We start from the raw sequence: 24,314 nt of genomic DNA, 5'->3' as shown, positions 1-24,314 counted from the left end.
CTTCGCTTTCAGCCAGCTTTCGGAAGCTTTACCCCACAATTTCCCTATAATTTCCCCCTATTTACCCAAGGACAAAGGAGATAATTCAATAACTTTAAATACCTGTTGTTGTTACAAATGGTTTGCTGATTTTGGTAAAATGCTAAATGCCAATAGTTACCTGAAAATATAAAAATTAAGTTTGAATCAGTCAAAGTGAAAATAAGTATTTTAAGAAAAACACACAAAGAAATCACAAGTAACGGTAACTCGCTAATATAGGGATTTTATAGATAGACACAAAAACTTTTTCGAGCTTTGGTTAGTTATGGAAAGTAACACACAAGAGCTTTGAGAAAAGCTTTCCGGCAAGGAAAAGTGTTGCCAGCTAGGAATATTAGTTTAAATTTGGAAAGTAGGAGTTTTATTGAAAGACTTTAGAGTGAAAACATGCCAATTTTTACGAATAAATTACAATGTTAGTAGAGTTTGAAAATCTAAAAAACTGTTTAAGTACGTGCATTCATATAAGAAACATCTGCCTATTTCTTGTCTACTTTAACGAACGAAGAGTTCAACGGTTTTGATTAGTATTAACAAGGAACACCAACAACTGCATAAGCATTAACAACAACAGCGACACACTTAGAATTTATATCTAGCTAAAACAATTAGTTGCTAGTCTCCGTTTGTTGTCTCTGACAAAAACAACAAAGGCGGTTATCTTGGGATAATCACACACCAGTCGAGGGATTTGTTGTTGGCTAAAACGAATTGACATCGAATTTAAAATCGAGATCCAAATTTTTCAAGGGATTTCGACGGAATTTTTTGCTGCCATGATGATGATGGTGATGTGGTATGTGTATCTCCACCTCCGGTTCTTCATCGGTTTTGGTTAATAATAGGTTTTCGAATCATATATCAAGATTTTTGTGTGTTTTAGAGATAAATACAGAAGAAAAACCATTAAAATATGCCATCAATAATATGGAAAAATATATTTGTTTATATAATTATTATTAATGTAAAGTTATGCAATCAGAATAAGAGACAGCGAGTAGGCTAATGAAGTGGGTGAATTAAATGTGTATTGAAGCAAAGTGAAAGTCGAGCACAGTTGCACATTCACATTGACAAGACACACGCAATCATAAATGTATCAAACGAAAACGTTGCGTATACGCGATATTTGTTTATACAAGTCAATTCCAACGAAACACGCACTGCCTGTCAACTCGACGACCATTCGCATTAGAAGTGCCTTTTGTCACAATTTTCCCCAGCTCCTCTTGGCCAGAATTCCCGCCCGGCAATATCATAAATTTTCAGCTAATTTCCCGCACACTCAACTTTTTAATCATATAAATAGCCATAAAGCGTGAGTCGTTAGTTATGGCGAAAGTTTCGTTTTATTCCGGCTTTGTCTGGAAGAAAGCATAGGGAAACTACCGAAATGAAATGTGAGCTCTTAAAGTCAAGATACTTTTGTCTGCGATTGCCTTTCGTAGGGGTGTATCCGTGTGAAGTAGCATTCCGGGCTTGAAGTTATGGCATAAAAGAATTGCCAAGGGGAGTTCCGAAACTTTGACTTGGGATAAGTGCGTTGCACAGTACGCAATAAAAGTTTGAGTACCTGTGAAGTGGATTTGCTAACTTGATAAAGCAGTTTGGTTAAGCCGATTGTAAATAAATTTGACATGGTTATTTATATATAAATAAAATGTAATTATTTAATACCTATTATTTGTCTAACATAACTTGGCATGTTCTTGGGTAAATTTTAATTCAGTAAACCTTTAAACCCTAATCGTTTCTTCATTTTTTCTTTATTTTTTCCAAAGTGGATTAGGCCACAAAGTGGGCTTCTTTCGTTTAGGTCATTCAAACTTTTCCATTTAGTTGCCATTCAATCCCCGAATAAGTTTGTCGGCAAACCAAAAGCCATTACCCCGACGTAGCCACCAATAAATTTCGAAACAATATCGATTATGTGTTTATAAATTATATATGTACTTGTGCACATAGGCAAGTTTTGCCTGTGGCCAGACTTGGGAAATTCATTATGGAATTAGCTTGGCTCCAGCAGTTTTCATTTGCCTGTGCATGCCGGCGGCTGGAAATATAAAAGCATTATGAGCCAGGCTGCCAATGACAAGGCATCAACCCAAGTAGACCCAAGTACACCCAAACTCGCACACACCTATCCACTGACAGCACTAAGTAAAGTCTACTCAAAGTTAGACATCGCACAGACGGCCTGCCTGCCTCAACTTGTTTCCCCGAACTTTTAATCAGCCCCAAAAAAGTGAGCGGCGGAAAACTTCAACCCCCTTTTGGGTGGCGCAATTATTGCCAAATTTGCTGAGCAACAAAAACATAATCAACTTAATTGCATAAAGAGTGCCATGCACAAAAAATAAGAGAAGGGCAAAGGCTTTCCGACGAGACACGAAGTCTTCTAAATGTAAGGACTCTTTGATACTCATTGAATTTTTTATCAAATACAAATAATACTTTTCCAAAAATTACCCTATTTTTAGCGAATAATTTTTGACGGTCCAGAGTGGTTTTATGAAGATAGGTTTGTGTTTTAATATACGGTTCGAAAACTGTTTTCTTATTTATATATAAATGTTTATTTAATATGAGGTTTTTTTTGGAAATCGTTTTGATGGCTTAAATACTTAGATATATTAAACCAAAATGGTAGGTTCATTCTTACAGTGATATTTTCCATTTTTAAAAGTGATAAAATAATATTTTGGGTTGTCACAAAAATCTTTAAAGGGTTTAAGAACGGTTGCTTTGAAAGGCTACCCAAGATTCGTCGATGTCACAGAACACATAGATTTTATTTTTAGAGTTGTTCATGTAATTCATTTGTTTTGATCTAAAAACAATTTTGGTTGATTTTTAGTTGACAACGAAAAATGTTATTTGATTGGAAAAGAGACCAAAAGAAAACAAATGAGTTTTAATTTTAAACTTATTTAAGATGTTATTATCAAAACAAAGTAATCTAAATTTAAACAAAAATCAGCTTCAGGCTTGAAGCCAAGCCGCAGGCAGTCAGGGATTTTATGCCTCTTAGTATCAGCTCATCAAGCTTTCCGGGGGATTACTACCTTTGTTGCCAATCGAATCTTACATCAATTTGTGAGTATCCAACCAAGCAAAAGTATGCCCAACTTATGGACCCCGACCCTTTTCGAGATTACTGAGAACTTAAGCTGATAGGGTAAATCGGCGCCACGTTTATTGTCCCCGGCGTCGAAAGCATGTGCTGGGGTTGTATGCTCGATTGCTACTTTATGCTTTGCTGCTCTTGCTTTTGCTTTTGCTTTTGCTGGTAATACAATCAATTTCCGCTTTGTTTGTCAAGGAAACTTGGCGGCGGAGGAACGTGAAAGTGGCCCAGTGCTTTGACTTATTTTCCGCGCCCTCGTTGTTATCGTTGTTGTTTGTTGGTAAGCGGAAGCAACAGCTCAGCTGCCAATATCGTTCAAACATGACGTATGTATAAGTCACGTCCGCCACCCACCATTGAGGCCACCCACCCCGTTAAGTGGTGGAGTACACAATTTTTAATTAAATTTGATATTATACATAGCTATATGTAGACGTAATATCCATTATCGTGTTTGTGGATAACAATGGATGGCACTTCATTAGTCGCCCCTTTGGCTGCTCGGGGCCATTTCACCGCTTTTGCTCGGTTTTTGGTGGGGAATGTGGCCAGTAGTAGGGGATGTCTGGCATTGGCTTTGTGCAATTAGCCTCTATGTTGTGTGCTCTTGATTGAGACACACACAGAGTGACTAGAAAACTAGAGCAGACACAGAAATATTTTCCAATTTGTTGGGCTCTTCATTGTGCTCTGCGTGCCGGATTTAATTTCGGGGGTAGTTTTGAAGAGTTGTATAAATAAGGAATACTCAGCCTATTTTCTGGCCGCCTTGGCCTAATTGGAAATCAGGAAATCACTCGAATAAATAAGTCATTATCATGGCAATACCAATTTCCGAAATTGATGAGTCATAGAGGGCACTGATCCAAATTCAGTACCCAATAAATTCGGCTTTAAAAAATTCATTCCAAGCCATAAAGCACAGTTCCATAGGCAAAACGATAGCAAATAATCGCTTCCAATTATTCACAGCTAACAGGCGACAGAGATGTATACGTATACATTCCGTTTTTCCATTTGGTTTATTCAAAAGCCCTGATATCCCTGAAATGTGTATCAGCACAAATACAAATTATATGCGCATACATTTACATCAAGTGACAAAAGCCTGGACAAAAGGAGAGAGATGTGTCAAACTCCAGCGATAAGCATCATAAATAATGTGGGCATATCAATTGCTATATAAGAAATTCATAAGCCAGTCCTCACAGTCGGAGTAGGCAAATTCTCTGAGTGACTACTTTTTCTTAAAATGGAAATCGCTGGAAATATAAGAATAGAAGAAAATAAGTAAAATGATAAGACACTTCTTTTGAATATATCTGTAAGACAATATAAATAGCTCGATAAGTATGTAAATGTAATTTATAATAAAAACAGATATATATTTTTAAAAAGCCCTACAGCGATTTAAATTGCCTAATTTGAGAATATAAAGAGAAGGATCTTCAGGAATCGGAGAAGAGAAATATAAATATAGATTGAAAAACATCTACAGCGATTTAAATTGCCTAATTAAATACTACAAAAAAGTCTAAGCTGTCTTTTAAAATAGTAAAATTGTTGGGAATATAAAGAGACAAGCTTAATAAATATCTGCTGCCTACAGGAACTTCAAGCAAATTAAATAAAGGAATTCAGAGGAGAAATTCTGCTGGAAACAATAAGCGAAATCCTTTTGCGGAACGTCGCATTCGGCATAGGAATGTCACTGAAATCCCTAAGGGAGCAGTCAGTGCGGAAGCGCTTCAATAAAAACAGAACAATGACAATAATAACGACCCAACCTGAACCGACGAGCTGAATGTTAGACGTTGGATGGAAACACCGGATATCCAGTCAGTGGGCGGGCGGGAGGATCCTACAAATGTCAATTTATCATTTCCGCTGGTGAGGCGACGCAAATTGCAGAGCTTAGGAAATGCTTTGCGCGCCTGTTTAAAAGGCATTTTAACAGGGCAAACACGCAGACATTAGACCCGCCACACACATCACCATCCATATAAATGGGCACTAATGGTCCTAGCCCCTTTTTGCCCTACCCTACCCTACTATCGTACCCCATCTGTGGTATGCATAATTTTCTCTGTCTTGGCGCCGACTTTCTTCAATTTGTGGCCATCCTGGAGTCGGACACAGATATTAAATATCACTCGGGCACGCATTTCTGGCATTTGTCCGGCTCTTTAATGCCGCCCCAGTGTCCAATTTTATGCATTTCTTTCGTGTAAATATTCCGCTCTTCCCTCCTCATACAATATTATTCATATTTGTGGGCAAGGCCATTGCCAAAAAGTATTTTTAGGCCAGAACAGGACACCCGTGTCGAACAATCCTCTATCGCTCGCCCCGGCGTCAAATTGAAATTAATGCGTTGGGCCAACACGGCGGATACGTGTTATTGGAACGCATGACTTGCCAACCGCCCGGGAAAACCAAATCGACTGTGAACGTTCTGCTAAATTTGAATTTTAATGCTTTTGGCTGGTAAAATTTAACGACTCTCGATATCTTGGCGTGAAAATATTTTATAGTTATTGATTTCCAGCCTGTCAACGCAAAATGGAGCAGGAAAAGGTGTTTTTATACATTTAAAACGATTGGATAATAAATAAAAGTGCTCAAAAATACATTTTCATGTCCTCGATTATTTAGAATTTTAACTATAACACTTTTAATAGAGATACAAAAAGCAACAACAGTTTTATAAATGAATAAATAAGTTGGTTAGTTTTTCAGAGCGTCCAAATAATCTTTAAAAATGTATTGTTTCCACATAAATGATTCAAGTTTGTATGAATAATAGATCATGATTTGTAGTTTTTTTAATATTATTCACGTTCTTTCTGTTTGTCTAATTGAATCCTTGCTCAACCCTTGGCCATACCAAGCCTTACCCGACACTCTTGGCCAACAGCTTATCAACAGGACACACCCTGGAACAGGAATTGTGCTAATTAGACCGACAACAGCCACGCACATCATCAACATGTCCACCTCTCCACCAATAATGGAGCAAAGGCCGCACCCAAGTTAAGGCAAGTGTAAACAGAATACGTATTTCCACAGAAAATCATTTGCTCAATAAATCAAATTGACTGCTCGGTGGCAAGTAGGACACCATATTTACTCTCAATTAGTCTTACATTAGCAGGACATTTCGGGCAGCAAGCAAGTTGCTACATATTTAACCAAGTGGAATAAGTTACGACTATTCCACAAAAGAAAATGGAAAACGCTTCAGAAATTGTCAAAATTTAATTAAAATTATGCTAATTCTAGCTATAAACGCAAGTATTTAACTTATGTCTTCCGCCTTATGTCTTTGAAGGAGCCCGCAGTCTTTTTAATCTGTCGCTAATACCAGCTTTTGTGCTTGGAAAATCGGATTTTATACTCTTATACAGGGGAATACTGAAAATTATACCAGCTTGGAGAAGTACAATTTTATTGGATCTTAAAGAATTTTTAAAACTCTGGCTTGTTATTTTATTTATTGATTTTTACAATGATTTCTATTCAATGTACCATAATTACTTCAACATAACTGAGTTTTAAAAACGTTACGTTACATTGTTGTCTTTACTTAAATCAATTTTAATTTATTAAACAGTTAAAAGGTTTTATTTTCAGGATCCCGTAAACAAAATATTTGTTATATAATTTTTTATACTAAATATTTCAATCATAATTTATAATCATATCATACCTAGTTTTATAATTAGGTGAGTACATAGGAAGTACCTAAAATATTTAAAATAATACTATAAATTAGGCAAATGACTTAAGAAAACAAAATATTAACTTGCTATCCACCCAACCACTTGAAAGCTTACACATCCTTTAGAGAGCATCTTCTAGTGGGGATAATTCCTTAGTGCCCATTGGGGTGTGTGCAGAGTTTAATTGCTTGTCTCTGGCAGGAACAACAAACACTGGATGGAACTTATTTGCATTTCGCATTAGGCAGAGGCATCTGAAAAGGAGCTTTCCAAGGACTTAGCATGTTCCGCCGCCCTTCGCCCCGGGTTTGTGTATTTAGGCTTATACTTTGCATGAGTTGACATCTTTATTGCCAATTTATGTCCTTCCCGGCCCATTCGCAATTCGCAGGTAATTCCGCTTTGGGCGTGGTCAAGTTCATAAGGAAATGAAATAAAACGAAATGGGCCTCGTCATCACCATTTCTTAATTAGTTAACAGGCCGCAAAAAAGTGTACTGAGTAAACCCACTTTCGAATTAAACATAAACGGATTTGTGTTTTTAATTTTGTTCCACTTGCAACCGGAATAACATGGAAATACAGCCTACGTGTTTGTAATACGAAATTTTCTGGGTGGCCAAATAAATGGCGTCTTTTTTATGGTTGATTTGGGTTTTGTCTTCCCTTCTTTAGTTTCTTTTTATGTTTCATTATGCCTTTTCTTTTATGCTTCTGCCGAGGAAAATCAAAAAAGTTTGAAGAGCGGCCTAAACTTTATAGTTAGTAACTTTATGGTAAGCAGAAAGATAAGGCAGCAGAAAGGCAGCTGGTAAATATTTATGGAACACTATAGCCCAAATGAAATTGAATATTGAATAGTCGTCTTGTTGGTTTCGAGAGCTCATTAAAACTTTCCAACTATGCTTCAACTCTCAGGGATTATTTTACTCATCATATTCCAGGATATTTTTTCGACAAAGCCCCAATTAGCTGAGGTAAAATTTTACCAGGAAAACAAAGTGAGCAGCTGCCGTGAAAAACGACTACATATATTCGCAAAATGAAAAGCAGTGAGCAGCCGGGAAATTGCTAAGCAATAATCATAATTTCGAGCATTAGCAGGAAACGAAATTTTCTGGCTAACTTTTGCCGTGCAACCAGCCATTGATAAAGTGTCGCTATACAATTTATCAGCACTCCCCTCGGGGAACTGGGAAATGAAAAGCGGGTCGGGCGGGAAAATGTGCGGAAAACGGCGGCTAAACAAACAGTTACTGCCACTGCTGCTGCTGCTGCACCTGCCACTGGGGAAAGCTGGCTGTGGTAATTTATGAGTCATTCCCTGGAAGCTCTGTGTGCTCTCGTTTTGGCTCTGTTGGTTTTTCATATTTTCATTATTTCGAAAAGGAGCAAATAAACCGCACAAAGTTCCCCAAAAAGAGGAATTAAATGTTTGTGGCCCTCGCTTCTCCCTTATTTTTTGGTGGTCTGCCAATGCCATTACCCGAACTTTGCATCCGAGTTTTGCGATGAGCAAAAAGTTATTGTGGTTAAAATTTAAATGAATACACAAGTAAATTGAAAATAATTTTAAGTAAATGTGTTTTCATGGGAAAAGAAGATTGAATGGCAAGGGATTTGTATTTTTTTGGTGTACCTAGTACAAATAGGAATTCATTTTAAGTGAACAAAGTGAAGCTTAAATTGCAAAGTACAAATTACTTTGTAATAAAAAGTTATCTATTTTCCATAACATAACAATCATTATGACCATCAACTTATAATCTTTTAGATATTTTCTGTTCTGTATTAAATATAAAAAGCTTTTCTTTTGGCTTAAGTAAACGTTATTATCACCAAACTCAGATTCATATGTCGTAAACTCAACTTGTGCCCCCAAAAGCAAAATGTGGAATTTGTATTATGATATTGCCCATATCGCTGGCCATAAAAGAAAATTCCGGCTAGGCTTATTAGATAACATAAACAGGAGCATGAACCGCGTTAACGTGCATTAGGAAACAACGGAGCCCAAGGCGACTGGCCGGCAACGAGGCGGCTACTTAGCCAAGTTAAGGATCTTACACAAATTTGCCATTGGGCGCATAAAAATGCTTGCGGATGTAGTGGCGTGTAATGGAGTGCAGTGTATACATATATCCGTATATATATTTGTATACAGTTAAACAATTCATATTTGCGACACCATTAAGCAGGGGAGGCGGGGCGAGCTGGGAAAACTGCTGGAAAATGGAAAAGTGCGAGCAAAAAGGCAACTGCGATAACGACGTACGCCCAGCGTGTTGATACAGTAAATAATACTGAAACCCCTGGTCACAGGATTTCCTTTCATCCGCTCACACAACACACTCGGAAAAAAAGAAATGAGATCAGGTACACTGATAAAAAACACAGTATACCCATTAAATTCATATTTAATTAAATAATTTCGCTTTGATTTTAATTAAAGTAGAATATATTTAATATATGAAATTTAAACTATGATTTTAAAATGAAATTCCTTTTTATAAATTGATGATCTTTTTTCTTTTATATTGAATATTATATTATTGATTTTACTCAAATATTAAATACGAAATTTTGATTTCAATATACAGATATATACTTTTAATATATGATTTCCTTATTACTTGCCAAAAATCCTTTAATTTGGTCTATACTTCATTTTTTAAATGAATTTTTAATTTAGTTATTTGGTGCTTAAAAACAAATATTTTAGAAGACGTTACAAATCCTATTTTGGTAAATTTTAATATTTTTTTTTTATGAACGATTTTTTATTTTAAACTTCCCTTAATAAAAGGCAAAGAAAAAGGATATGTTTTTGTAAATAATCTGTTAGCCTTTTTTCTCAGTTTAAATTATTTTTATCTAGTAAAAGTAAACGTTAAATTAAAAGATTGTCTTTATCTAAGGCTTTGAAACTGAAGAACATTTTGAGAACACCTTACTAAATATTTTTTAGTAAGCTATTTACTTAGTTCCGGAAATATTATTTTAGTATAGGGAAGTAACACCTTGAAAACGTGTTAATTTTTCAAATAAATGGATAAGTGAACTAAACTCGCGTCCTATTTTTTCCGAGTGTACCCTCACACACACGCACCGAATGTTGAATAGGTGTTTAATATGAATGTATTGGCTATCGGAGATTGAACGGGCCTTACCTTCGTCCTCGTCGTCGTCGTTGAACTCAGTGATTGCCGCCTTGTCGCAGGGTCGGTCAATGCCATTTGTTGCTTCCGACTTGCCACTCCCCCCGCCCACGCCGCCGCCCCCGTTGGCCGCCTTTGCATCGCCATTGGAGATAATTGAATTTGATTTGGCGTGATTTGAATGATTGCCCGCGGAGGACTTGGAGGACTCGCCGCCCTCCAGGGGAGGAGCACTCGGCTCCGGTTCGCCATTGCTAACCGCGTCCATGGCGGCGCCATCCTTCGTCTTCAGCTCCTGGCTGGTATTGCAGCCCATCTCACTGGGTCTTGGACTCGGATTTCGGATTCGGATTCGGATTTGGCAATTTAGTCCGCTGCCTTTGGTGGGGTCTCTCCGCTTTCAGTTGGCCTAGGTTACCCTTATTTTGTTTAATCAATTGCACACACACACACCACTCACACAGACACACACATGCAACCGAGTTGGAAACTAGTTTATGAACTATACTTGTTGTTTCTGGGCCAATTTTGCACTTTGACTTTCACCAGCCGAAACCTTTTTGCATAAAATGTTTACAAAAATACGTTGTGCTTGGGTTTTTTATTCATCAAAAATTGTGGATGTTTACAAAAGTCGTTAGAAAAAGGTGCACAACCACAGGTTACTGGCCAAAGAACTCGCACGGAACCGGAAGCGGAAACCAGCTGAATGGCAGACTCGCAGCGAAAATGACTGTCTCTGGCACAAGCTCAGGCACAACTGACTTTGACACTGAACGGCGCCGGCGACGCGTCCTCACTGCGGATGCCACGGACCCCGAATGCCTCGATGCCTCGATGCCTGAATGCTTGATATCCCCACATCCTGCAGGAGCCGGAGTTTCGAGCTCAACAAGCAGCGACGCGCCAGCCGGCAGTCAACGACACTCAAAGCCCAGGGAAACAGAGAGCCAGGACCTGCCAGAGAGCCAAAGAGAGTCCTCTCTCTCGCAGGACTCACAGTGGGCTGTCTTGGAGTATAATGTGGATTTACATAGTTAGGGAAACCCTTTGCTACAAAATAATCATAAGAAATCCATTTTAAAATGAAACCAGGTGCTGAAATTATAAATTTCTTTTATCTTAGTAATTTTTAAAAGCCTAAAAAAATATTGAATTTAACTTTAATTGATCTTACCTACTAATTGGTCTTACTTACCTAAACAAAGTCCTCAAATATAAAATCAATATTCAATTGATTTTTATGTTGTCTTTGCTTTAATCTAGGTCAAATACATACATGTATTTTCCTTTGCTGTTTCCTTAAAATGTTCAGAATAAGATATTAAAGAATTTATAAAGCCTCAACCTTTTTTGAATTCATTTTTGAGGGAAATATAATTGGTATGGTATAAATAAAATAAGTTATATATTACTTATTTTTAGATTTAAATATTAACATTTTCAAATTGTTCTATTTTCTTTATTTAAAGTTAAAATATTTCCCATGCCAAAAGCGTCTTCTGGACGCAAAAAAATGTGTAACTTAGTTTCTCATTTTTAAATTCAAAGTATATTCTTCGGAAGCAAAAAAACATATTTCTAATCTTACATGTTTCTTTTAAGTTGCAAAATGATAGTCAACTCATATAGCTCAAATCTGTATTGAATCTGGCTTATAGTTCTGGTGAACCTACAGACCTCTACCACACCATTTTGACCTTTGCTTTTTTTAAGTTTTTAAATTAGTTTTAAGTATATATTTTTTGTGAAAGATAATTATAGTACAACCCACTGTTTCGAAACTGCTTTGAGGACCAGAAAAGAGAGCCCGGGAAGAGAGTGGCTTTCAGCTAGGCGGCAAAAGCAGCAGCTGCCTCTGTTGTTGTTAGCCAGCTCTGGCTGCAAACTTTTTCGCAAATAAACAAACCGAGGGCCAAAGCCGACTCACAGATACGCACGCATACATTCGCAAGTAAAATGTGGCTTGGAGGAGCCACAGGAACAGAAACCGTTGCGGTGGCAGCAGAATCCGAAGAGCGGCACGGCAGCCATGGCAATGGCATCATCATCGAGGAAGCAATGGCCACCACACACACACACATACACTATCCCACACACACACTAGCAGAGGCCAAAGGACTCTCGCACTCACACTCACGCACATTGCGTGTAACCGGGCGTAAACAGCTGAATGGAAGCCCAGCCAAAGGGAATGCAAATAAAAAGAATATCACCCAGCTAAAAACCTGGCCCATAAAAATATCAATGAATACAGGCCGCTCCTTTGAGCATTTAAACCCAGCTACCTACCAATTCATAAAAGCAACTAGCTTGTACATCTTTTCCAGCTCAGCTGCCTTCATCTGGCTTCCTTTTCTGTTTTCTTGGCGGAACTTATTTTTGGGAGTTGGCTCTTCGACTGCGGATGTGCTATAAAATCTGTGAGAGTGTGCGTGAGGCAAATGAATTGGTTAGATTTTATTGTGCAGATTTTCCTCTTAAGTTCCTTCTTCGGCATCCTGATTATATACTCATCTATTACTATTAGTCCTAGAATACTTTAAAAATTAAATAAGATGTATTAATTTTTGATTATACAAAACAAATATTTTAATTTTAAATATAACTCTGAAAACAATCCAAGCATTGGTAATATGTTATATTAAACATAAAAAGCTATTGGAAAAAATAAACTAACATCAACAGTATTAATTTATTATAATTCCTTGCATAAGAAAAATATTTTAATTTAATATATAACTGTGAAAACAATCCAAACATTAGTATTTTTTTTATTAAACATAAAAAGCGAATGGGGAAATTCAAGTAACATCAATATCATTATTATAAATCACAAGACAGACCCACACTTTAAACACACCTTTATAGAAATATAAAAATATAAAAAATAACACAAATATGTTTAATAATTTTTTAATTTTCTTTCCTTTAAGGTACAATTTTCTTCAAGTGTAGATACTTTTTTTACCTTAGATATTGTACCTTAATAATAAACACAAAGTGCGTTTAGTCTAGTGGAAGTGCAAGCCACGAATAATCGTAAAGTGGGGGATACTCACGTTAACCTTGTGGCAATTTTAATCAAAACTTCCCCCGGTTACCCACAAAGTGGGTCCCACATATGTACATGTGTTATTATATAAGTACAGGTGTCTTTGCATATGCAAATTAGCTTCACATTGCAAATGTGGCATAAAAGCCGGAATAAACAAACCGATATTGAGCAGAAACTCTCTGTATGGCCATAGTAAATATGCACCACCAACAGTATGCTCTTTTAAACACAAAAAACATAAATTAACAATAGACATTTTTAATTAATTTAATTTAAATGTCATTGGATAGTAAAAGCTTGACAAAAGCTTCAGTAAAGTTTAAAAAAACGACAGAAACCAATTTATACAAATTAATTGAATTAAAATGGGCATACATTCCGGCAGGGCTTTGAGAAGCCCCACTGAATTTCGATTCATTTTTAAAATTCATACCAAAAGTAAACCGAAAAATGAATATTGATTGTATAAAAGACGAGATATTGAAGTTTAAAGATAATTAAGTTTGCCACAGTTTCCTTTAAAGTTTTACCAAAATTCTTTAGCAGGAAGCATGCCAAAAAGGCCAACAATTAAGTGCGAAGAACCAGCATACAGCTGCGACTGAATCGCCTGCTTTTCGGCAGTTGCCCAATGGCAAAAACAAAAACAGGATGGGTCAGGACAAGTGCCAGAACTTGTCGTTGCTCCAAAACTGATGGAAAAACATCCTTGAAAGCGTGAATTCGCACACCCCAAAAATGTCGGGGCAAACTGAAGAGAGAGCCCCCAAGCTTGGTGGGAAAATTCATGGGCGTAAATTCCGAAGTCCCTTGGCACTCGACTGCTACTTCATGACGGCAGAAACGCGACAGCGACACATAAACCCTTTCAGGGGCTGATAAAATGACTGACAACGCGGGCCTCTAGACTCCAGAACTCAAGAGTCTTAGGCCCGAAAACTTTGCGCATCATTTGCCAGCAGAAATGCCAGGTCATTATGTTGCCTTTGTTTTTCAGATAAAAATGTTTGGCTTTTCGATTTTTCTTGTTATTTTTTGTGTTTTTTTTTTTGTTTTGTTGAATGGGAATAAGAAAAATACGTATACGCCGCGTGGCTGCGAACTCTGGCTTGCCCTTTGCTCTTTGCTTCGCCTCCTCCCAGCTCATTTGCCGCCTCCTTACTTCGGGTCTATTTTATTTATTTATTTTTTCTTTTTTTTCTGGTGGGCCTCCCTCCCGGGACTTCTGCCAAAAGGAAAGTTTTTCGCGTTCTTTTTTGCGTCTTTTTCAAGTCTGAAGTTCAGCGGTGCGCAACAATTTTCAGGTCTACTAGAAAAACTGACAGCGAGCAAATAAATTTAAAGGGAAATTCTCCATGTGCTCTCGAGGTATCATGGTTTTCGCAAACACAGAATCCGAGTTTCCAAAGTACTTGAAAACAGCGGAAACTTAGCAAGTAATTTATCTATATTTCGCTTCCGCGGCTTTACTCCTCCATTTCCGTTTTTCCTTGGTTGAATATTATTTTTTTTTCCAAAACAATTTATTCACATTCCTGTTCATTATTTATTCGACTTTTCACCTTGACCGTGTCCTTTATCTCACGTCCCTTACATCTGAATATCTGATGTCATGTCGGCGATAAAAGCGTTTCTTTTGTCACCTCCGTTTCTTTTGCCCGACTTCATCTGCCGCCTTGATTTGTGGCAACATAGAAAGTCACTAAGGGTAATTGAATTTGGCCCGAAATGATATATGCACGGATATTCTCTGCCGTTCCCGTGACAACTCCAATTAATCATACGCAACGTTGGAAGGGCGTTGAAATGAAATATCCATCGTACGTGTGATTTAATTAATTATTTCTTATTAATGGTGAAACATGTTAAGCCCCAAAAAAAAAACCATAGCTAAATAGCGTTTATAACAATGGCTTTTGGAATCCAGATATATTTTCGAAGCCCTAACTATCAAAACTATTTGTTATGACTAATTTAAAATTGGTTTACTATCACTGCCCTACAAAAGAAGGGCGAATTTCATTTATTTTGAAGAAGCTAACATTTTCTGCGATTTGGCATTTATTATTTAAAATAGGACTGCTTCTATGAGCGAAATGTCAAAACAACTTTAAAAGAGCTACACTCGTTGCATGGCTAGCAGCATTCATATCCGATAACCCGGCTCTTGGCCAAATGCCAAGCCAATATTAACCGGGAATATGAGCACACAATAGATGGCCAAGGGGGGTGGGCGAAACGGATCGGATTGGATCGGTCTGGCAGACAAGCGGCAAACCAAAAAATGACAGTTCGGATGTCAGGAGTGCTCGATGTTGACTTTAAAATCACATTCAAGAGCTCGCTCCGCACACTCAACTGGACTCGTATAAGCAGTTCAATTACACGACTCCCTGATGCATGCATGCACCGTCTGCCACGCCTACTCCCAACCACCCACCGCCCACCGCCCACACACCCACCCACACAGGCATGTTTATTGAAAGGTTACATGAATGACACACACGCCACAAAAACTGAAGCACCCACACAGACTGACATCGACCGCAGACACACACTCACTCAGGGGCGTGCGAGGGAGTTTGACAGGGGTTGGGGATTTCGGAAATTATACCCATTTAATTAAATTACGATTAATTAATTAGTATTTATTAAACGGAAAGAACGTAAAAAAGAGGCAGTTTTCGATGTGTAGGTTAAAGATTCTATGTATGTTTTAAATATGGATGACATTCATTTAAAAAATTTTAAAAACGTTGGTCTCTAATAACCCACTTTTTTTAAAACTATTATACCTCAATGATTCCAAATGTAAACTATGAAAAAGACCTAGTATATGTTACAATAGATTTAAGGATGGAATAATATATCCTAAAAACTCTAGTTATCTAGGTCTTATAATCAACATGATATAATTTGTATAATTTAGAACCATCGTTAAAACCCACCTTTCGTTACCCTTTCTCCTAGTCAAAACGTTTTAATTAGAATCAAACACAAAGAAAATTGTAAGTGCCATAATACTAGGAAATTTTCATATAGGGGTTAAAATAAAAATGTATCTATATCCCAATTATTTTTTATAGGGGTCGTAACCCCACTAGGGTACGCCCCTGCATCCATCTCACGCGCATAGGAGCATATGCATTGTCTGTTGGTATCCCCTTTGATTCGTTCCTTTTTGGTTGCTTTTCATTGCATTAAGTGAATGTATCTGCATGCATATGCGACACGACAATAGCCGTGTATTTAGAGGGGGAAACGGGAGCAGCCCGCTGCCAATTGCAACAGACGCCGCCGTCTGGCAGCTCGTTACGTGCCATCACGAAAGGCCCCCATTTCGGGCCCAACTCCCCATCCGGAGTTCCCCAATAGAACCCCCCGCTTAAAGACCTGTTCGTTCCGATTTAAGTTCGACTTTTTGTGTTGGGTCATTGTCTACTTTTTGGGTCCCACGCGCTTCCTGTCTTTTCGGTTAGCCAACGCTCTGATTGCTTGATGGATGATTTTTGGCCAATTGATTGATGTGCGAATTTTTCAAAGTTGACAAAGATTTCAGGACCCAGAGAAAACGTACAGCCACGTGGTCACTTCATGGCATAACTAGCCTCAACATTAATGGGTTAATTGGAATAACCAACCCTTGTGTTGGGACTCCTTTTCAACTTCGTGCACGGAAAGATAATTTAATACATAATAAAAATATGCTTATAATAATATTATACCATTATATTTTTTTAAATTTTTCTCTTAGCTTCAATTTATTTACCTAACTTAGGAATTATTAGCAAGCTTCAAGAACCTTATAGTCAAATATATTATTTTTCAGTCAGTAAATACTACCTAAAGGAGAAATTTCATTTAAATTTTAAATCTATATAATAGTCTGTTTAATTTTAAACAATGAACCAAAGTTTTAATTTCTTTTTTCTGTGTATAAGCATAGAAGCAATTACTTATCTCCCCCCAGCAATACTTCAATGGGATCATTAAAAATGTATTACAAACTCAACTCCATAGACAGGAATTATATTTAGAGTTATGGTTCGACATAAACATGTTTTCTAAACCATTTAACGACGTCCAATAAAAGAGTCGAACCCTGGGGTTCGAATGTTTCAGTGTTTTATGACTTAAATACGGCACCCCAAACACACTCTCTACGTGGCCAAAAAGCGTTTTTAATTAACAATTACCACATCAGGACAAGCCCAGGAACACGTGTCGAATTCTGTGGGTTACCTCGGGGCCTTGGGTGCCTAAAATTGAGATAATAGCTGGAAAATTAGAGAAGGGTCCCTTGGCAACTAGGGCCCTAGCTGAAATCAGTGGAGAGGGCTACCCTCAACTGACTGTTGTTTCTAATTTCATAGCGCGGGCGGCTACAAAATCCACAACGTGAACGGAAGACTGAAAGCAAACCAGACCGCACCTAAACGCATGACGCAGCCGGGAACCCCCCTTTTCCGAGCTTAAAAACCAACTGCTTGCATTTTAATTACGTTGTTCTTTACACCTTAACGTGTTGAAATGCCATAAAAGACAACAAAAGCAACTGAGCCAACAAAGGGCAGCAACAGCCAAGTCGTGAAAAGGCTCAAAAGGCAAAAGAAAGTGGAGCGCGGAGGTCAAAGGGGGATATAAGCCAGGATACAGAAACTAAGAACTAAACTAAAAAGAGTACATAAAATATATAAAACCATTTTTTTCTTCTTTCTCGATGAGTTGTTTGATTATTTACTATGCAACATCCAGCAAAAGTTATAATTTGGTTATAAAAGTTCATGAATGGTATACTTCATTTTATTGGTATAGGTAATTTCATTAATTAAACAGTATGTAGTTTTAAAACAATTTATAATTTTATTAAAACACGTTTAAATATTGTATTAAAATAGTTACAGTCTTACCTTTAAGACTTAGGACATAAGAATTTAAACTTATTGAGTACGTTTTTCACTTTTAAAACACATCTTATATTTTAATTCTGTTAAAAAATAAAATATTCTTTTGGGTTTTCAGGGGAATTTTCATGTCGAGACCTTAGGAATAACGTTGCATGCTTGTGGAGCAATTAAAAGTAGCTATTTGCTATCCCACATGGCGGACGAGCGAATCGCCCGAATTCCCCGGCTCAAAGGTGTGGAAATGCCTGTGAGTTGGCCAATGGCGACTTGCGCTTAGTGCGCGTGTTTGGCTCCATTTCGGTTGCCTTTCTGATTCTGTTTGCCTTTTTCTGTCGAAGTGTGTGGTCAGCTGTGGTCAACGATAAAAGCGAAACGATAATTTCCGTTCGTGGACCTGGGCGGCAAAGTGACCATTGACATGCAAATTTTCATTTAGGGCGAAAGCTTTCTGACAGCACGAAATGGTGTCGGATTAGAAGGTCAGAGTTCATTCGCTTGTGCAGCTGCCTGCAGCTGAACTCTATTTATATTAGACATTTTATAAGCATAGCAGTAATGGAAAGACAACAGTTTCTCAAAAGCTGATAAAGGAAGATAGTTTCACTCGTTATATTGAAAATGATTATACGCGTTTTTAAAACCTTATTCAACGTACTGCGTTGACGCTTAAACTTAAACATTCTAAGAATTCATATTTTCCTAATATTTTAATACGTCTTAAAGAATGTGTTTACTTTTAAACTATTTTAAGTCCTAGGTTACTTTGAACGATTAAAAACTAGTTGGTTATATACAAGTTTTTAAGCTCCAGGTGTTAAATTTAGGTAAAGAGATTTACTTTTCTTATTCTTTTTTGATTAGGCACTAGAAGAAGTACACTAGTTTAAGTAATGTAAGCTACGTAAGTTTGTTTAACTTTTTGCAAGACATTACAAAAGATTTTCATTATTTTTAATACGAAACTTTAACGACTTCTACTGAAAATAAAAACCTATTCACGCACAGAGCTACAACCAACTATAAAGTTACCCATAAAGACTAAAGTGTAACTTAATTACAAGATGTCTCCTGGCTTAGCGGCTCCGCATGGAAGCTCCAGGCCACCGCCCAGCGAGTGGTGTGTCCCTGGTGGAATTCCGTGGTGCTGACATTTGTCACCTGCCGCTCCTTTAGGTAGTCCAGTATCCTTGGCACATTGGCCTTGACGCCCAGCATTGTGGTAAAGATTCTGCCGCAGCGAAGAGATCCAACGTTAATTCAATTTCAGAAGGTAATCAAGATTGACTCACCGTACGCGCAGCTTGTTCTCCAGACTTTCATCTATGATGCGTTGCACAAATTGCACCTCGCCGCCCGCGCATGTGAGTTCCTCCTGGCTTCCAGTTCGGGCATTATTCGGTGCAGGTCGTCTTTCGGGATTCCTGGTATTACCGCCAAAGGGATTTGGCAAGTTGGAATCGAAGAAAGGGGGATTACACAGGCAAAAGTGGTACTGTAGCTCTTGTTGGTCCTTCTCGAAATAGCTCTTGAATATGCTCATCTTATCTGGCTGGGCATAGACTTCTATGAGGCTCTCCAGCTGGTTTTTCCTCACATTTTTCCTGGCGTATTCGATGTTTTGGGGTTTTGATTCCAGGGCCAACATGTGCCAGCCATTTTTCTTGGCTCCCAGCAGGGAATAAATGCAGGAGGAACCGCAACCTGCAAGGAAATCTCTGAGTATATCTTTATAACTCATTTCGGCATGTCTTACCTATATCTATCCCCCTTATGTCCTTTAAATTTAGGGGTTCCATTAGATCCTCTAGCCATAAAATGTAATTTAAACGGAGGGCCAAAGTGGGCACCAAACTTCCAGGTGCAAAATCCACATTTAAATCGTAGTATTCTTTTAGCAGCATTTTGGTCAGCTCACGCAGGGTCTTTTCATTGCGAAAATTCACAGAGACTTTGCCATTGAGTTCCTTAATTAATATAAAATTATATTTTAAGTTTTGTTGGTCCAAGGAATAAGTTTCCACACTCACCAATTCGCACTCTCCGCGAAAATCCTTGTATTTAATGGCCAATTTGGTGTAGTCAGGCGGCTGGCGTAACACATTCCGCGGATGCATGCCAAATTTCTGGGCATTTCTTTTAGTTTTTACCATGTTTTGTTAAAAATATTTACAATTGTTTATGAAATGAAATGCCGCCGAAATTTGAACAGCTGTTTAGTGCAGAAGTCTGGCAACTCCTGTTAGGCCCACAAGAGATGATACTTTTTCGATTACTTTCGGTAGTTTTTGGGGTTTTCCTCGTATCAATGACTGGTCATACAACCACTTGTGGATTAAATTTTTGTAAACAAAAACAAGAAATTCATGGCTTGGCCGGGAAAATTGTTAGTTACCTACGAAAACTTTACCGCCGACTTACCAGCTCTTAGGATTGACCAGAAAACAGAAGGATGCTCCGGTTCCTGCAGCTGCAAGTGCAAGTGCTGTCAAGGATTCAGGGAGAAATACGTGGCATTCAATGGGGAAAACGCACTTGGCTCGGAATTTCACGAAGGAGACGATGTCCAGAAAATGATGCGTTTCCGGAGCTCAGACATGTTGCTTTTACTGCAGGCAGCCCAATTACGTGATAATTTCTGGACCAATCAGTATTTCAAGGTGGACTTACAGGAGGATTATCAAGCTATTTTGAAGGTTTTTGAAGATAGAAACCGAAAAGTTCACTTTGAAACAGTGGCGGCAATTATGGATACAGTAAGCACTGGCTATAGACGAGCAGTTAGCCAATTAGAAGGACCAGAAGCGCACGGAGCTCTACGCCCCAAGTTAGCCGCTTTTAACCTACCAGGACTACGTTGTGTTTGCTATAAATGTGAGCATCTTCACTGGAAGAAGCTACAGGAAGTGGAGGATCACCAAAGGACGCATCGCTATTCGGACAACTTTCACTGCCAGATTTGCTATAGGCGTTTCTACCTACAGCATTCAATAACCTCCCATATAAGCAGGCAAATGGGATCCTTCTCTGAAGAACTTTATGAAAATGAGAGATACAAGAGACTGCTAGAGAATCAAAAGTTAAAAGAACAAGCTGAATTGCAAATAGCACCTGTCAAACTTGAGGATATAGTGGTGCCAGTTCCTAGGAACCTGAAGATGTACTTTAAGGAGGAATCAAAACCTCACATCCAGAAACGAAAGAAGTCTATTCACACCAACTGTCCAACTTGTTATGAAAAATACCGCTTTTCCTTTAGCCACCAGCTACATATGGTTAGGCATAGAAAGGATGACTCAGAACTAAATAAGCTTTATTTCTGCTCCTACTGCCATAGGTCCTTTCTCACCCTAAAGTTCCTTAAGAAACATCAAAAAAGAGTTAGAATTTCCAGTAGTCTGCTCTATCGTCCTTTCAAGTGTGGTAATTGCCCACAGAGGTTCCAATTGTGGTCTACCCTTGAAACACATATAAACCAAATGCATAGAAAACAAAACACCTGTCTTATTTGCCAACTGCCAACTTTGGCTCGATGTTGCGGTGCTCATACAGCCATGGAGTGCAGAGAAGCCATTAAAAAACACCGGGAAAAACAAAGACTTTTGAAAGGTCCACGAAGGGGAGGCTGCCAGAAAAAGCCAAAACCAATTTGCAAGGTGTGCGGAAGAGAGTTTGAAAATAATTTTTACCTTAGAGAGCACTTAAACAAGAAGCATTTAAACAGGAGGAATTTTACTTGCGAAATCTGTGGAGCGAGTTTCTACAGTCAGGGCACCATGCAAACCCATCGAAAATCAGTGCATTTTTTGACTCAGACTGTTAAATGCGAGGTGTGTGAGCTTATCATTAAATCTAAAAGAAATTACCTGAGGCACTTGAAATCACAAAGTCACAAGGATAATTTGACTAAACTAGGATTGGATAATGAAAATTGCAATGAAAGTTTGTCCAGCAATCCATCAACAACTAATCATGTAAATATTGCATTAAAATCCACCGAGGATAAACATCTTACAGGAACGAGTACAGAATATTCTGCATTAAATAACGATAGTACAGTCGCTTCCCAAGATGGTCAAGAGAAAAACTGGCAAAAACCATGCAGTTTTCAAAAGCCAGTAAAAGTTATTTTTTGTGAACCTTGTGGAAATTCAATTATGGGGAGTATGCAACGACATTGCAGGTCGACTAAGCATAGGCTAAACATGGTTATATACAACAAAAAGAGCAACAGCAATTTTTAACATTTATTTTAAAAATAACATATAAAACAGATTTTAAAAACCCGTCCAATGCTTGTTTGATAAGAAATTCCATTTTAAAATGTATTGTATAATTCGTACTTAATGTGTAGTTTCTTTAAACCTAATTGTAATTAAAATGTCTGGTCAGAAAAACACGCCTTAATATAAATTACATTGACAACTCATCACAGCCCACCTTAGTTTTTTTAAATAAAGATATAAACTAATAAATTATACTGCAATTCTTTTTATTTTTTGGTCCACCTCGTTATTTATCGGTTTTTGTGCAGTTTCAAACAGGAAATTAACACAAATTAAAAAGAACGTAAGTTTTATATTTTTTATATCTATTTTTTAACTTATGACAAGATTCTTCATCGTTTGATTTTAAAAATCGCGGGTAAAAAGAAAACCGTGGTAATATACTAAATCCGTAAACTAGTATTATTTGAATTTAGGTTATTTTGTTGTTTATCGGACAACGGTCACTTTAAAAAATTTTCGGAAAAAACAAAACACATTTTTACAGAAAACTAAGTTTTATTTAAATAAAATTGATAATACTGACTAATAATGTCGGAAACTAGCTCCAAGGATAATGTCAAGACGGCAATGACGTATATTTGCGGTGGTAAGTTGGTCACGTAAAGTACTTCAAGAGAAAAATGATTTTATTTCGGCACGCACATGGCTGCTAGGATAGACTACAATAATGTTCGGATTTAGGTTTTATTAATTTAATCTAATTACTATATACTTTTAGAATGTCATCATGAAAACGAGATGCGACCCAGGGATCCAATCCGTTGTCGCGAGTGCGGATATCGTATCATGTACAAGAAACGCACCAAGCGTCGTAAGTATTCCATTTGTTGACCCCTAGAAGTCTCCAATGATTCTCAAACTGTACTGATGAAATCTTTCTTTTATTTTGCAGTTGTTGTCTTCGATGCCCGTTAAAACCTCTGAAAATTAATAGATAACCGTCTAAACAATATTTTTAAGGAACTAGTTTGTAACTCCACAAGGCTTATGCGTCAATAAAAGTCCTTTTATAACTCAACAAGTTTTTTATAATAAAACAATCGGGCCGAAAGTCTTAGCATCTATGGCCGATTATAAATAATACATAAAACAAATTAGGAAATAGTTCCAAAAACCTTTATACTTATGAACTCCACTAAAAATTCTTGTATTTGTAAATTTCGTTGTTTATGGTAATAGCAAAATTGCACTCATATATATATCATGTTTCTGAAAACCAAGCATGGAGGAACCCAAAACAATCCCAAGCCAAAGAAAATTGAAAGACTTCTGTTTTATATTTTAAACTAATTTTATATTTTATTTTGAATGTTTTGGAAATATATAATTTTAAACTAAAAACACTCACATTACAGTTATTGTAATTATACCTTTTATTTTTTGCAAGTTTCATTGCTTAAATAAAATTTAAAGTAATTCGGTTTGTTCTTTTTTGTTTCCTTTCTTATAAATGTCTTTTTTCGTCTCAAAAATTTTGTCTAAATGGCTTGTCATCCAAAAATTTACTTTACTTAAGAATTTTCTCTTCGTTTACGCTTTAGTTTAGTTTTGTGTAATAAATTTACGTTTTTTTTAGTTTACCACATTTAGCAAAAACACACATTTTACACTAAAATTGTTTATACCTTTATTCATATATACCATATCTTTCCCCCGACACTTTTCAGTCAAATATTTCTTGTTCAGTGTGGTAAAAAGTTGTATTCTAGCCATGTTCTTTGAGTATTTTGTAAGTTGTTCTTGTGTTTCCTTCCTGTTCTGCTCGTCGACTTTCTATTTCTTTTCTTTCTGATAAAATCATGAATACATCTACACGTACAGTAATATAGTTTTTGTTCATTTTGTTTTGTTAATATTTATAGACGTTTGTTTTTCCATATTTAAAACGTTTTGCGTGAGAATGGTTTTTGTTTTTCGTGGGCATTGTGGGCGTGACTGCTGCTCCGAGGAGTAACTAAATCAAGTAAAACTAAATTTATATTCACGTTAAAGCTTAAATGATAAGTAAGGCAAA

The 24,314-nt window shown here is 37.2% G+C and overlaps 4 protein-coding genes across 5 annotated transcripts in view; 2 read left to right on the top strand and 2 right to left on the bottom strand.

Moving 5' to 3' along the window:
• The window catches only part of LOC119550618, a 39,331-nt gene extending 28,476 nt beyond the window's left edge, over window positions 1–10,855 (bottom strand). Inside the window, exons 1-3 of one of the 2 annotated variants that reach the window (XM_037859446.1) lie at window positions 10,062–10,855; window positions 722–862; window positions 77–160 (exon numbers count right to left, since the gene is read on the bottom strand). In XM_037859446.1, the coding sequence (XP_037715374.1) occupies window positions 744–862; window positions 10,062–10,365 (423 nt within the window). In that variant the 5' untranslated portion in view covers window positions 10,366–10,855 and the 3' untranslated portion in view covers window positions 77–160; window positions 722–743. Of the gene's footprint in view, window positions 1–76; window positions 161–721; window positions 863–10,061 lie in introns of those variants that run through there. The other variant, XM_037859445.1, reaches the window with a different exon arrangement.
• A 7,729-nt stretch (window positions 10,856–18,584) lies between these two features.
• LOC119550260 (U6 small nuclear RNA (adenine-(43)-N(6))-methyltransferase) lies at window positions 18,585–20,233 on the bottom strand. The gene is made up of 4 exons (XM_037858838.1): window positions 20,042–20,233; window positions 19,768–19,978; window positions 19,304–19,715; window positions 18,585–19,242 (listed from the first exon to the last, which is right to left on the bottom strand). The coding sequence occupies exons 1-4, from the start codon at window positions 20,162–20,164 to the stop codon at window positions 19,065–19,067; spliced, it is 924 nt and encodes a 307-aa protein (XP_037714766.1). The 5' UTR covers window positions 20,165–20,233; the 3' UTR covers window positions 18,585–19,064.
• Window positions 20,234–20,356: 123 nt separating this feature from the next.
• On the top strand, window positions 20,357–22,445 carry LOC119550144 (zinc finger protein 43). The gene has a single exon (XM_037858654.1). The coding sequence runs from the start codon at window positions 20,378–20,380 to the stop codon at window positions 22,253–22,255; it is 1,878 nt and encodes a 625-aa protein (XP_037714582.1). The 5' UTR covers window positions 20,357–20,377; the 3' UTR covers window positions 22,256–22,445.
• Window positions 22,446–22,740: 295 nt separating this feature from the next.
• Window positions 22,741–23,318, top strand: LOC119549423 (DNA-directed RNA polymerases I, II, and III subunit RPABC4). Its single transcript, XM_037857502.1, has 3 exons — window positions 22,741–22,886; window positions 23,019–23,111; window positions 23,193–23,318. Exons 1-3 carry the CDS (start codon window positions 22,829–22,831, stop codon window positions 23,213–23,215), a joined length of 174 nt encoding a protein of 57 aa, XP_037713430.1. The 5' UTR covers window positions 22,741–22,828; the 3' UTR covers window positions 23,216–23,318.
• Window positions 23,319–24,314: the final 996 nt, after the last annotated feature.

The sequence above is a fragment of the Drosophila subpulchrella genome, chromosome 2R (genome assembly GCF_014743375.2).
Source record: "Drosophila subpulchrella strain 33 F10 #4 breed RU33 chromosome 2R, RU_Dsub_v1.1 Primary Assembly, whole genome shotgun sequence".
Classification (NCBI taxonomy): domain Eukaryota; kingdom Metazoa; phylum Arthropoda; class Insecta; order Diptera; family Drosophilidae; genus Drosophila; species Drosophila subpulchrella.
This window is presented reverse-complemented; position numbering and strand designations above follow the sequence as displayed.

Bases quoted from the DNA above. Each gene is read 5' to 3' on its own strand.
- LOC119549423 (XM_037857502.1), top strand. From the start codon at position 22,829: ATGTCGGAAACTAGCTCCAAGGATAATGTCAAGACGGCAATGACGTAT. The intron at 22,887-23,018 runs GTAAGTTGGTCA...ATATACTTTTAG, and splicing joins AATGACGTATATTTGCGGTG to AATGTCATCATGAAAACGAG. The intron at 23,112-23,192 runs GTAAGTATTCCA...TTTATTTTGCAG, and splicing joins CAAGAAACGCACCAAGCGTC to TTGTTGTCTTCGATGCCCGT.
- LOC119550260 (XM_037858838.1), bottom strand. From the start codon at position 20,164: ATGGTAAAAACTAAAAGAAATGCCCAGAAATTTGGCATGCATCCGCGG. The intron at 19,716-19,767 runs GTAAGACATGCC...ATTTCCTTGCAG, and splicing joins CATAAGGGGGATAGATATAG to GTTGCGGTTCCTCCTGCATT. The intron at 19,243-19,303 runs GTGAGTCAATCT...TCGCTGCGGCAG, and splicing joins GAGAACAAGCTGCGCGTACG to AATCTTTACCACAATGCTGG.
- LOC119550144 (XM_037858654.1), top strand. From the start codon at position 20,378: ATGGCTTGGCCGGGAAAATTGTTAGTTACCTACGAAAACTTTACCGCC.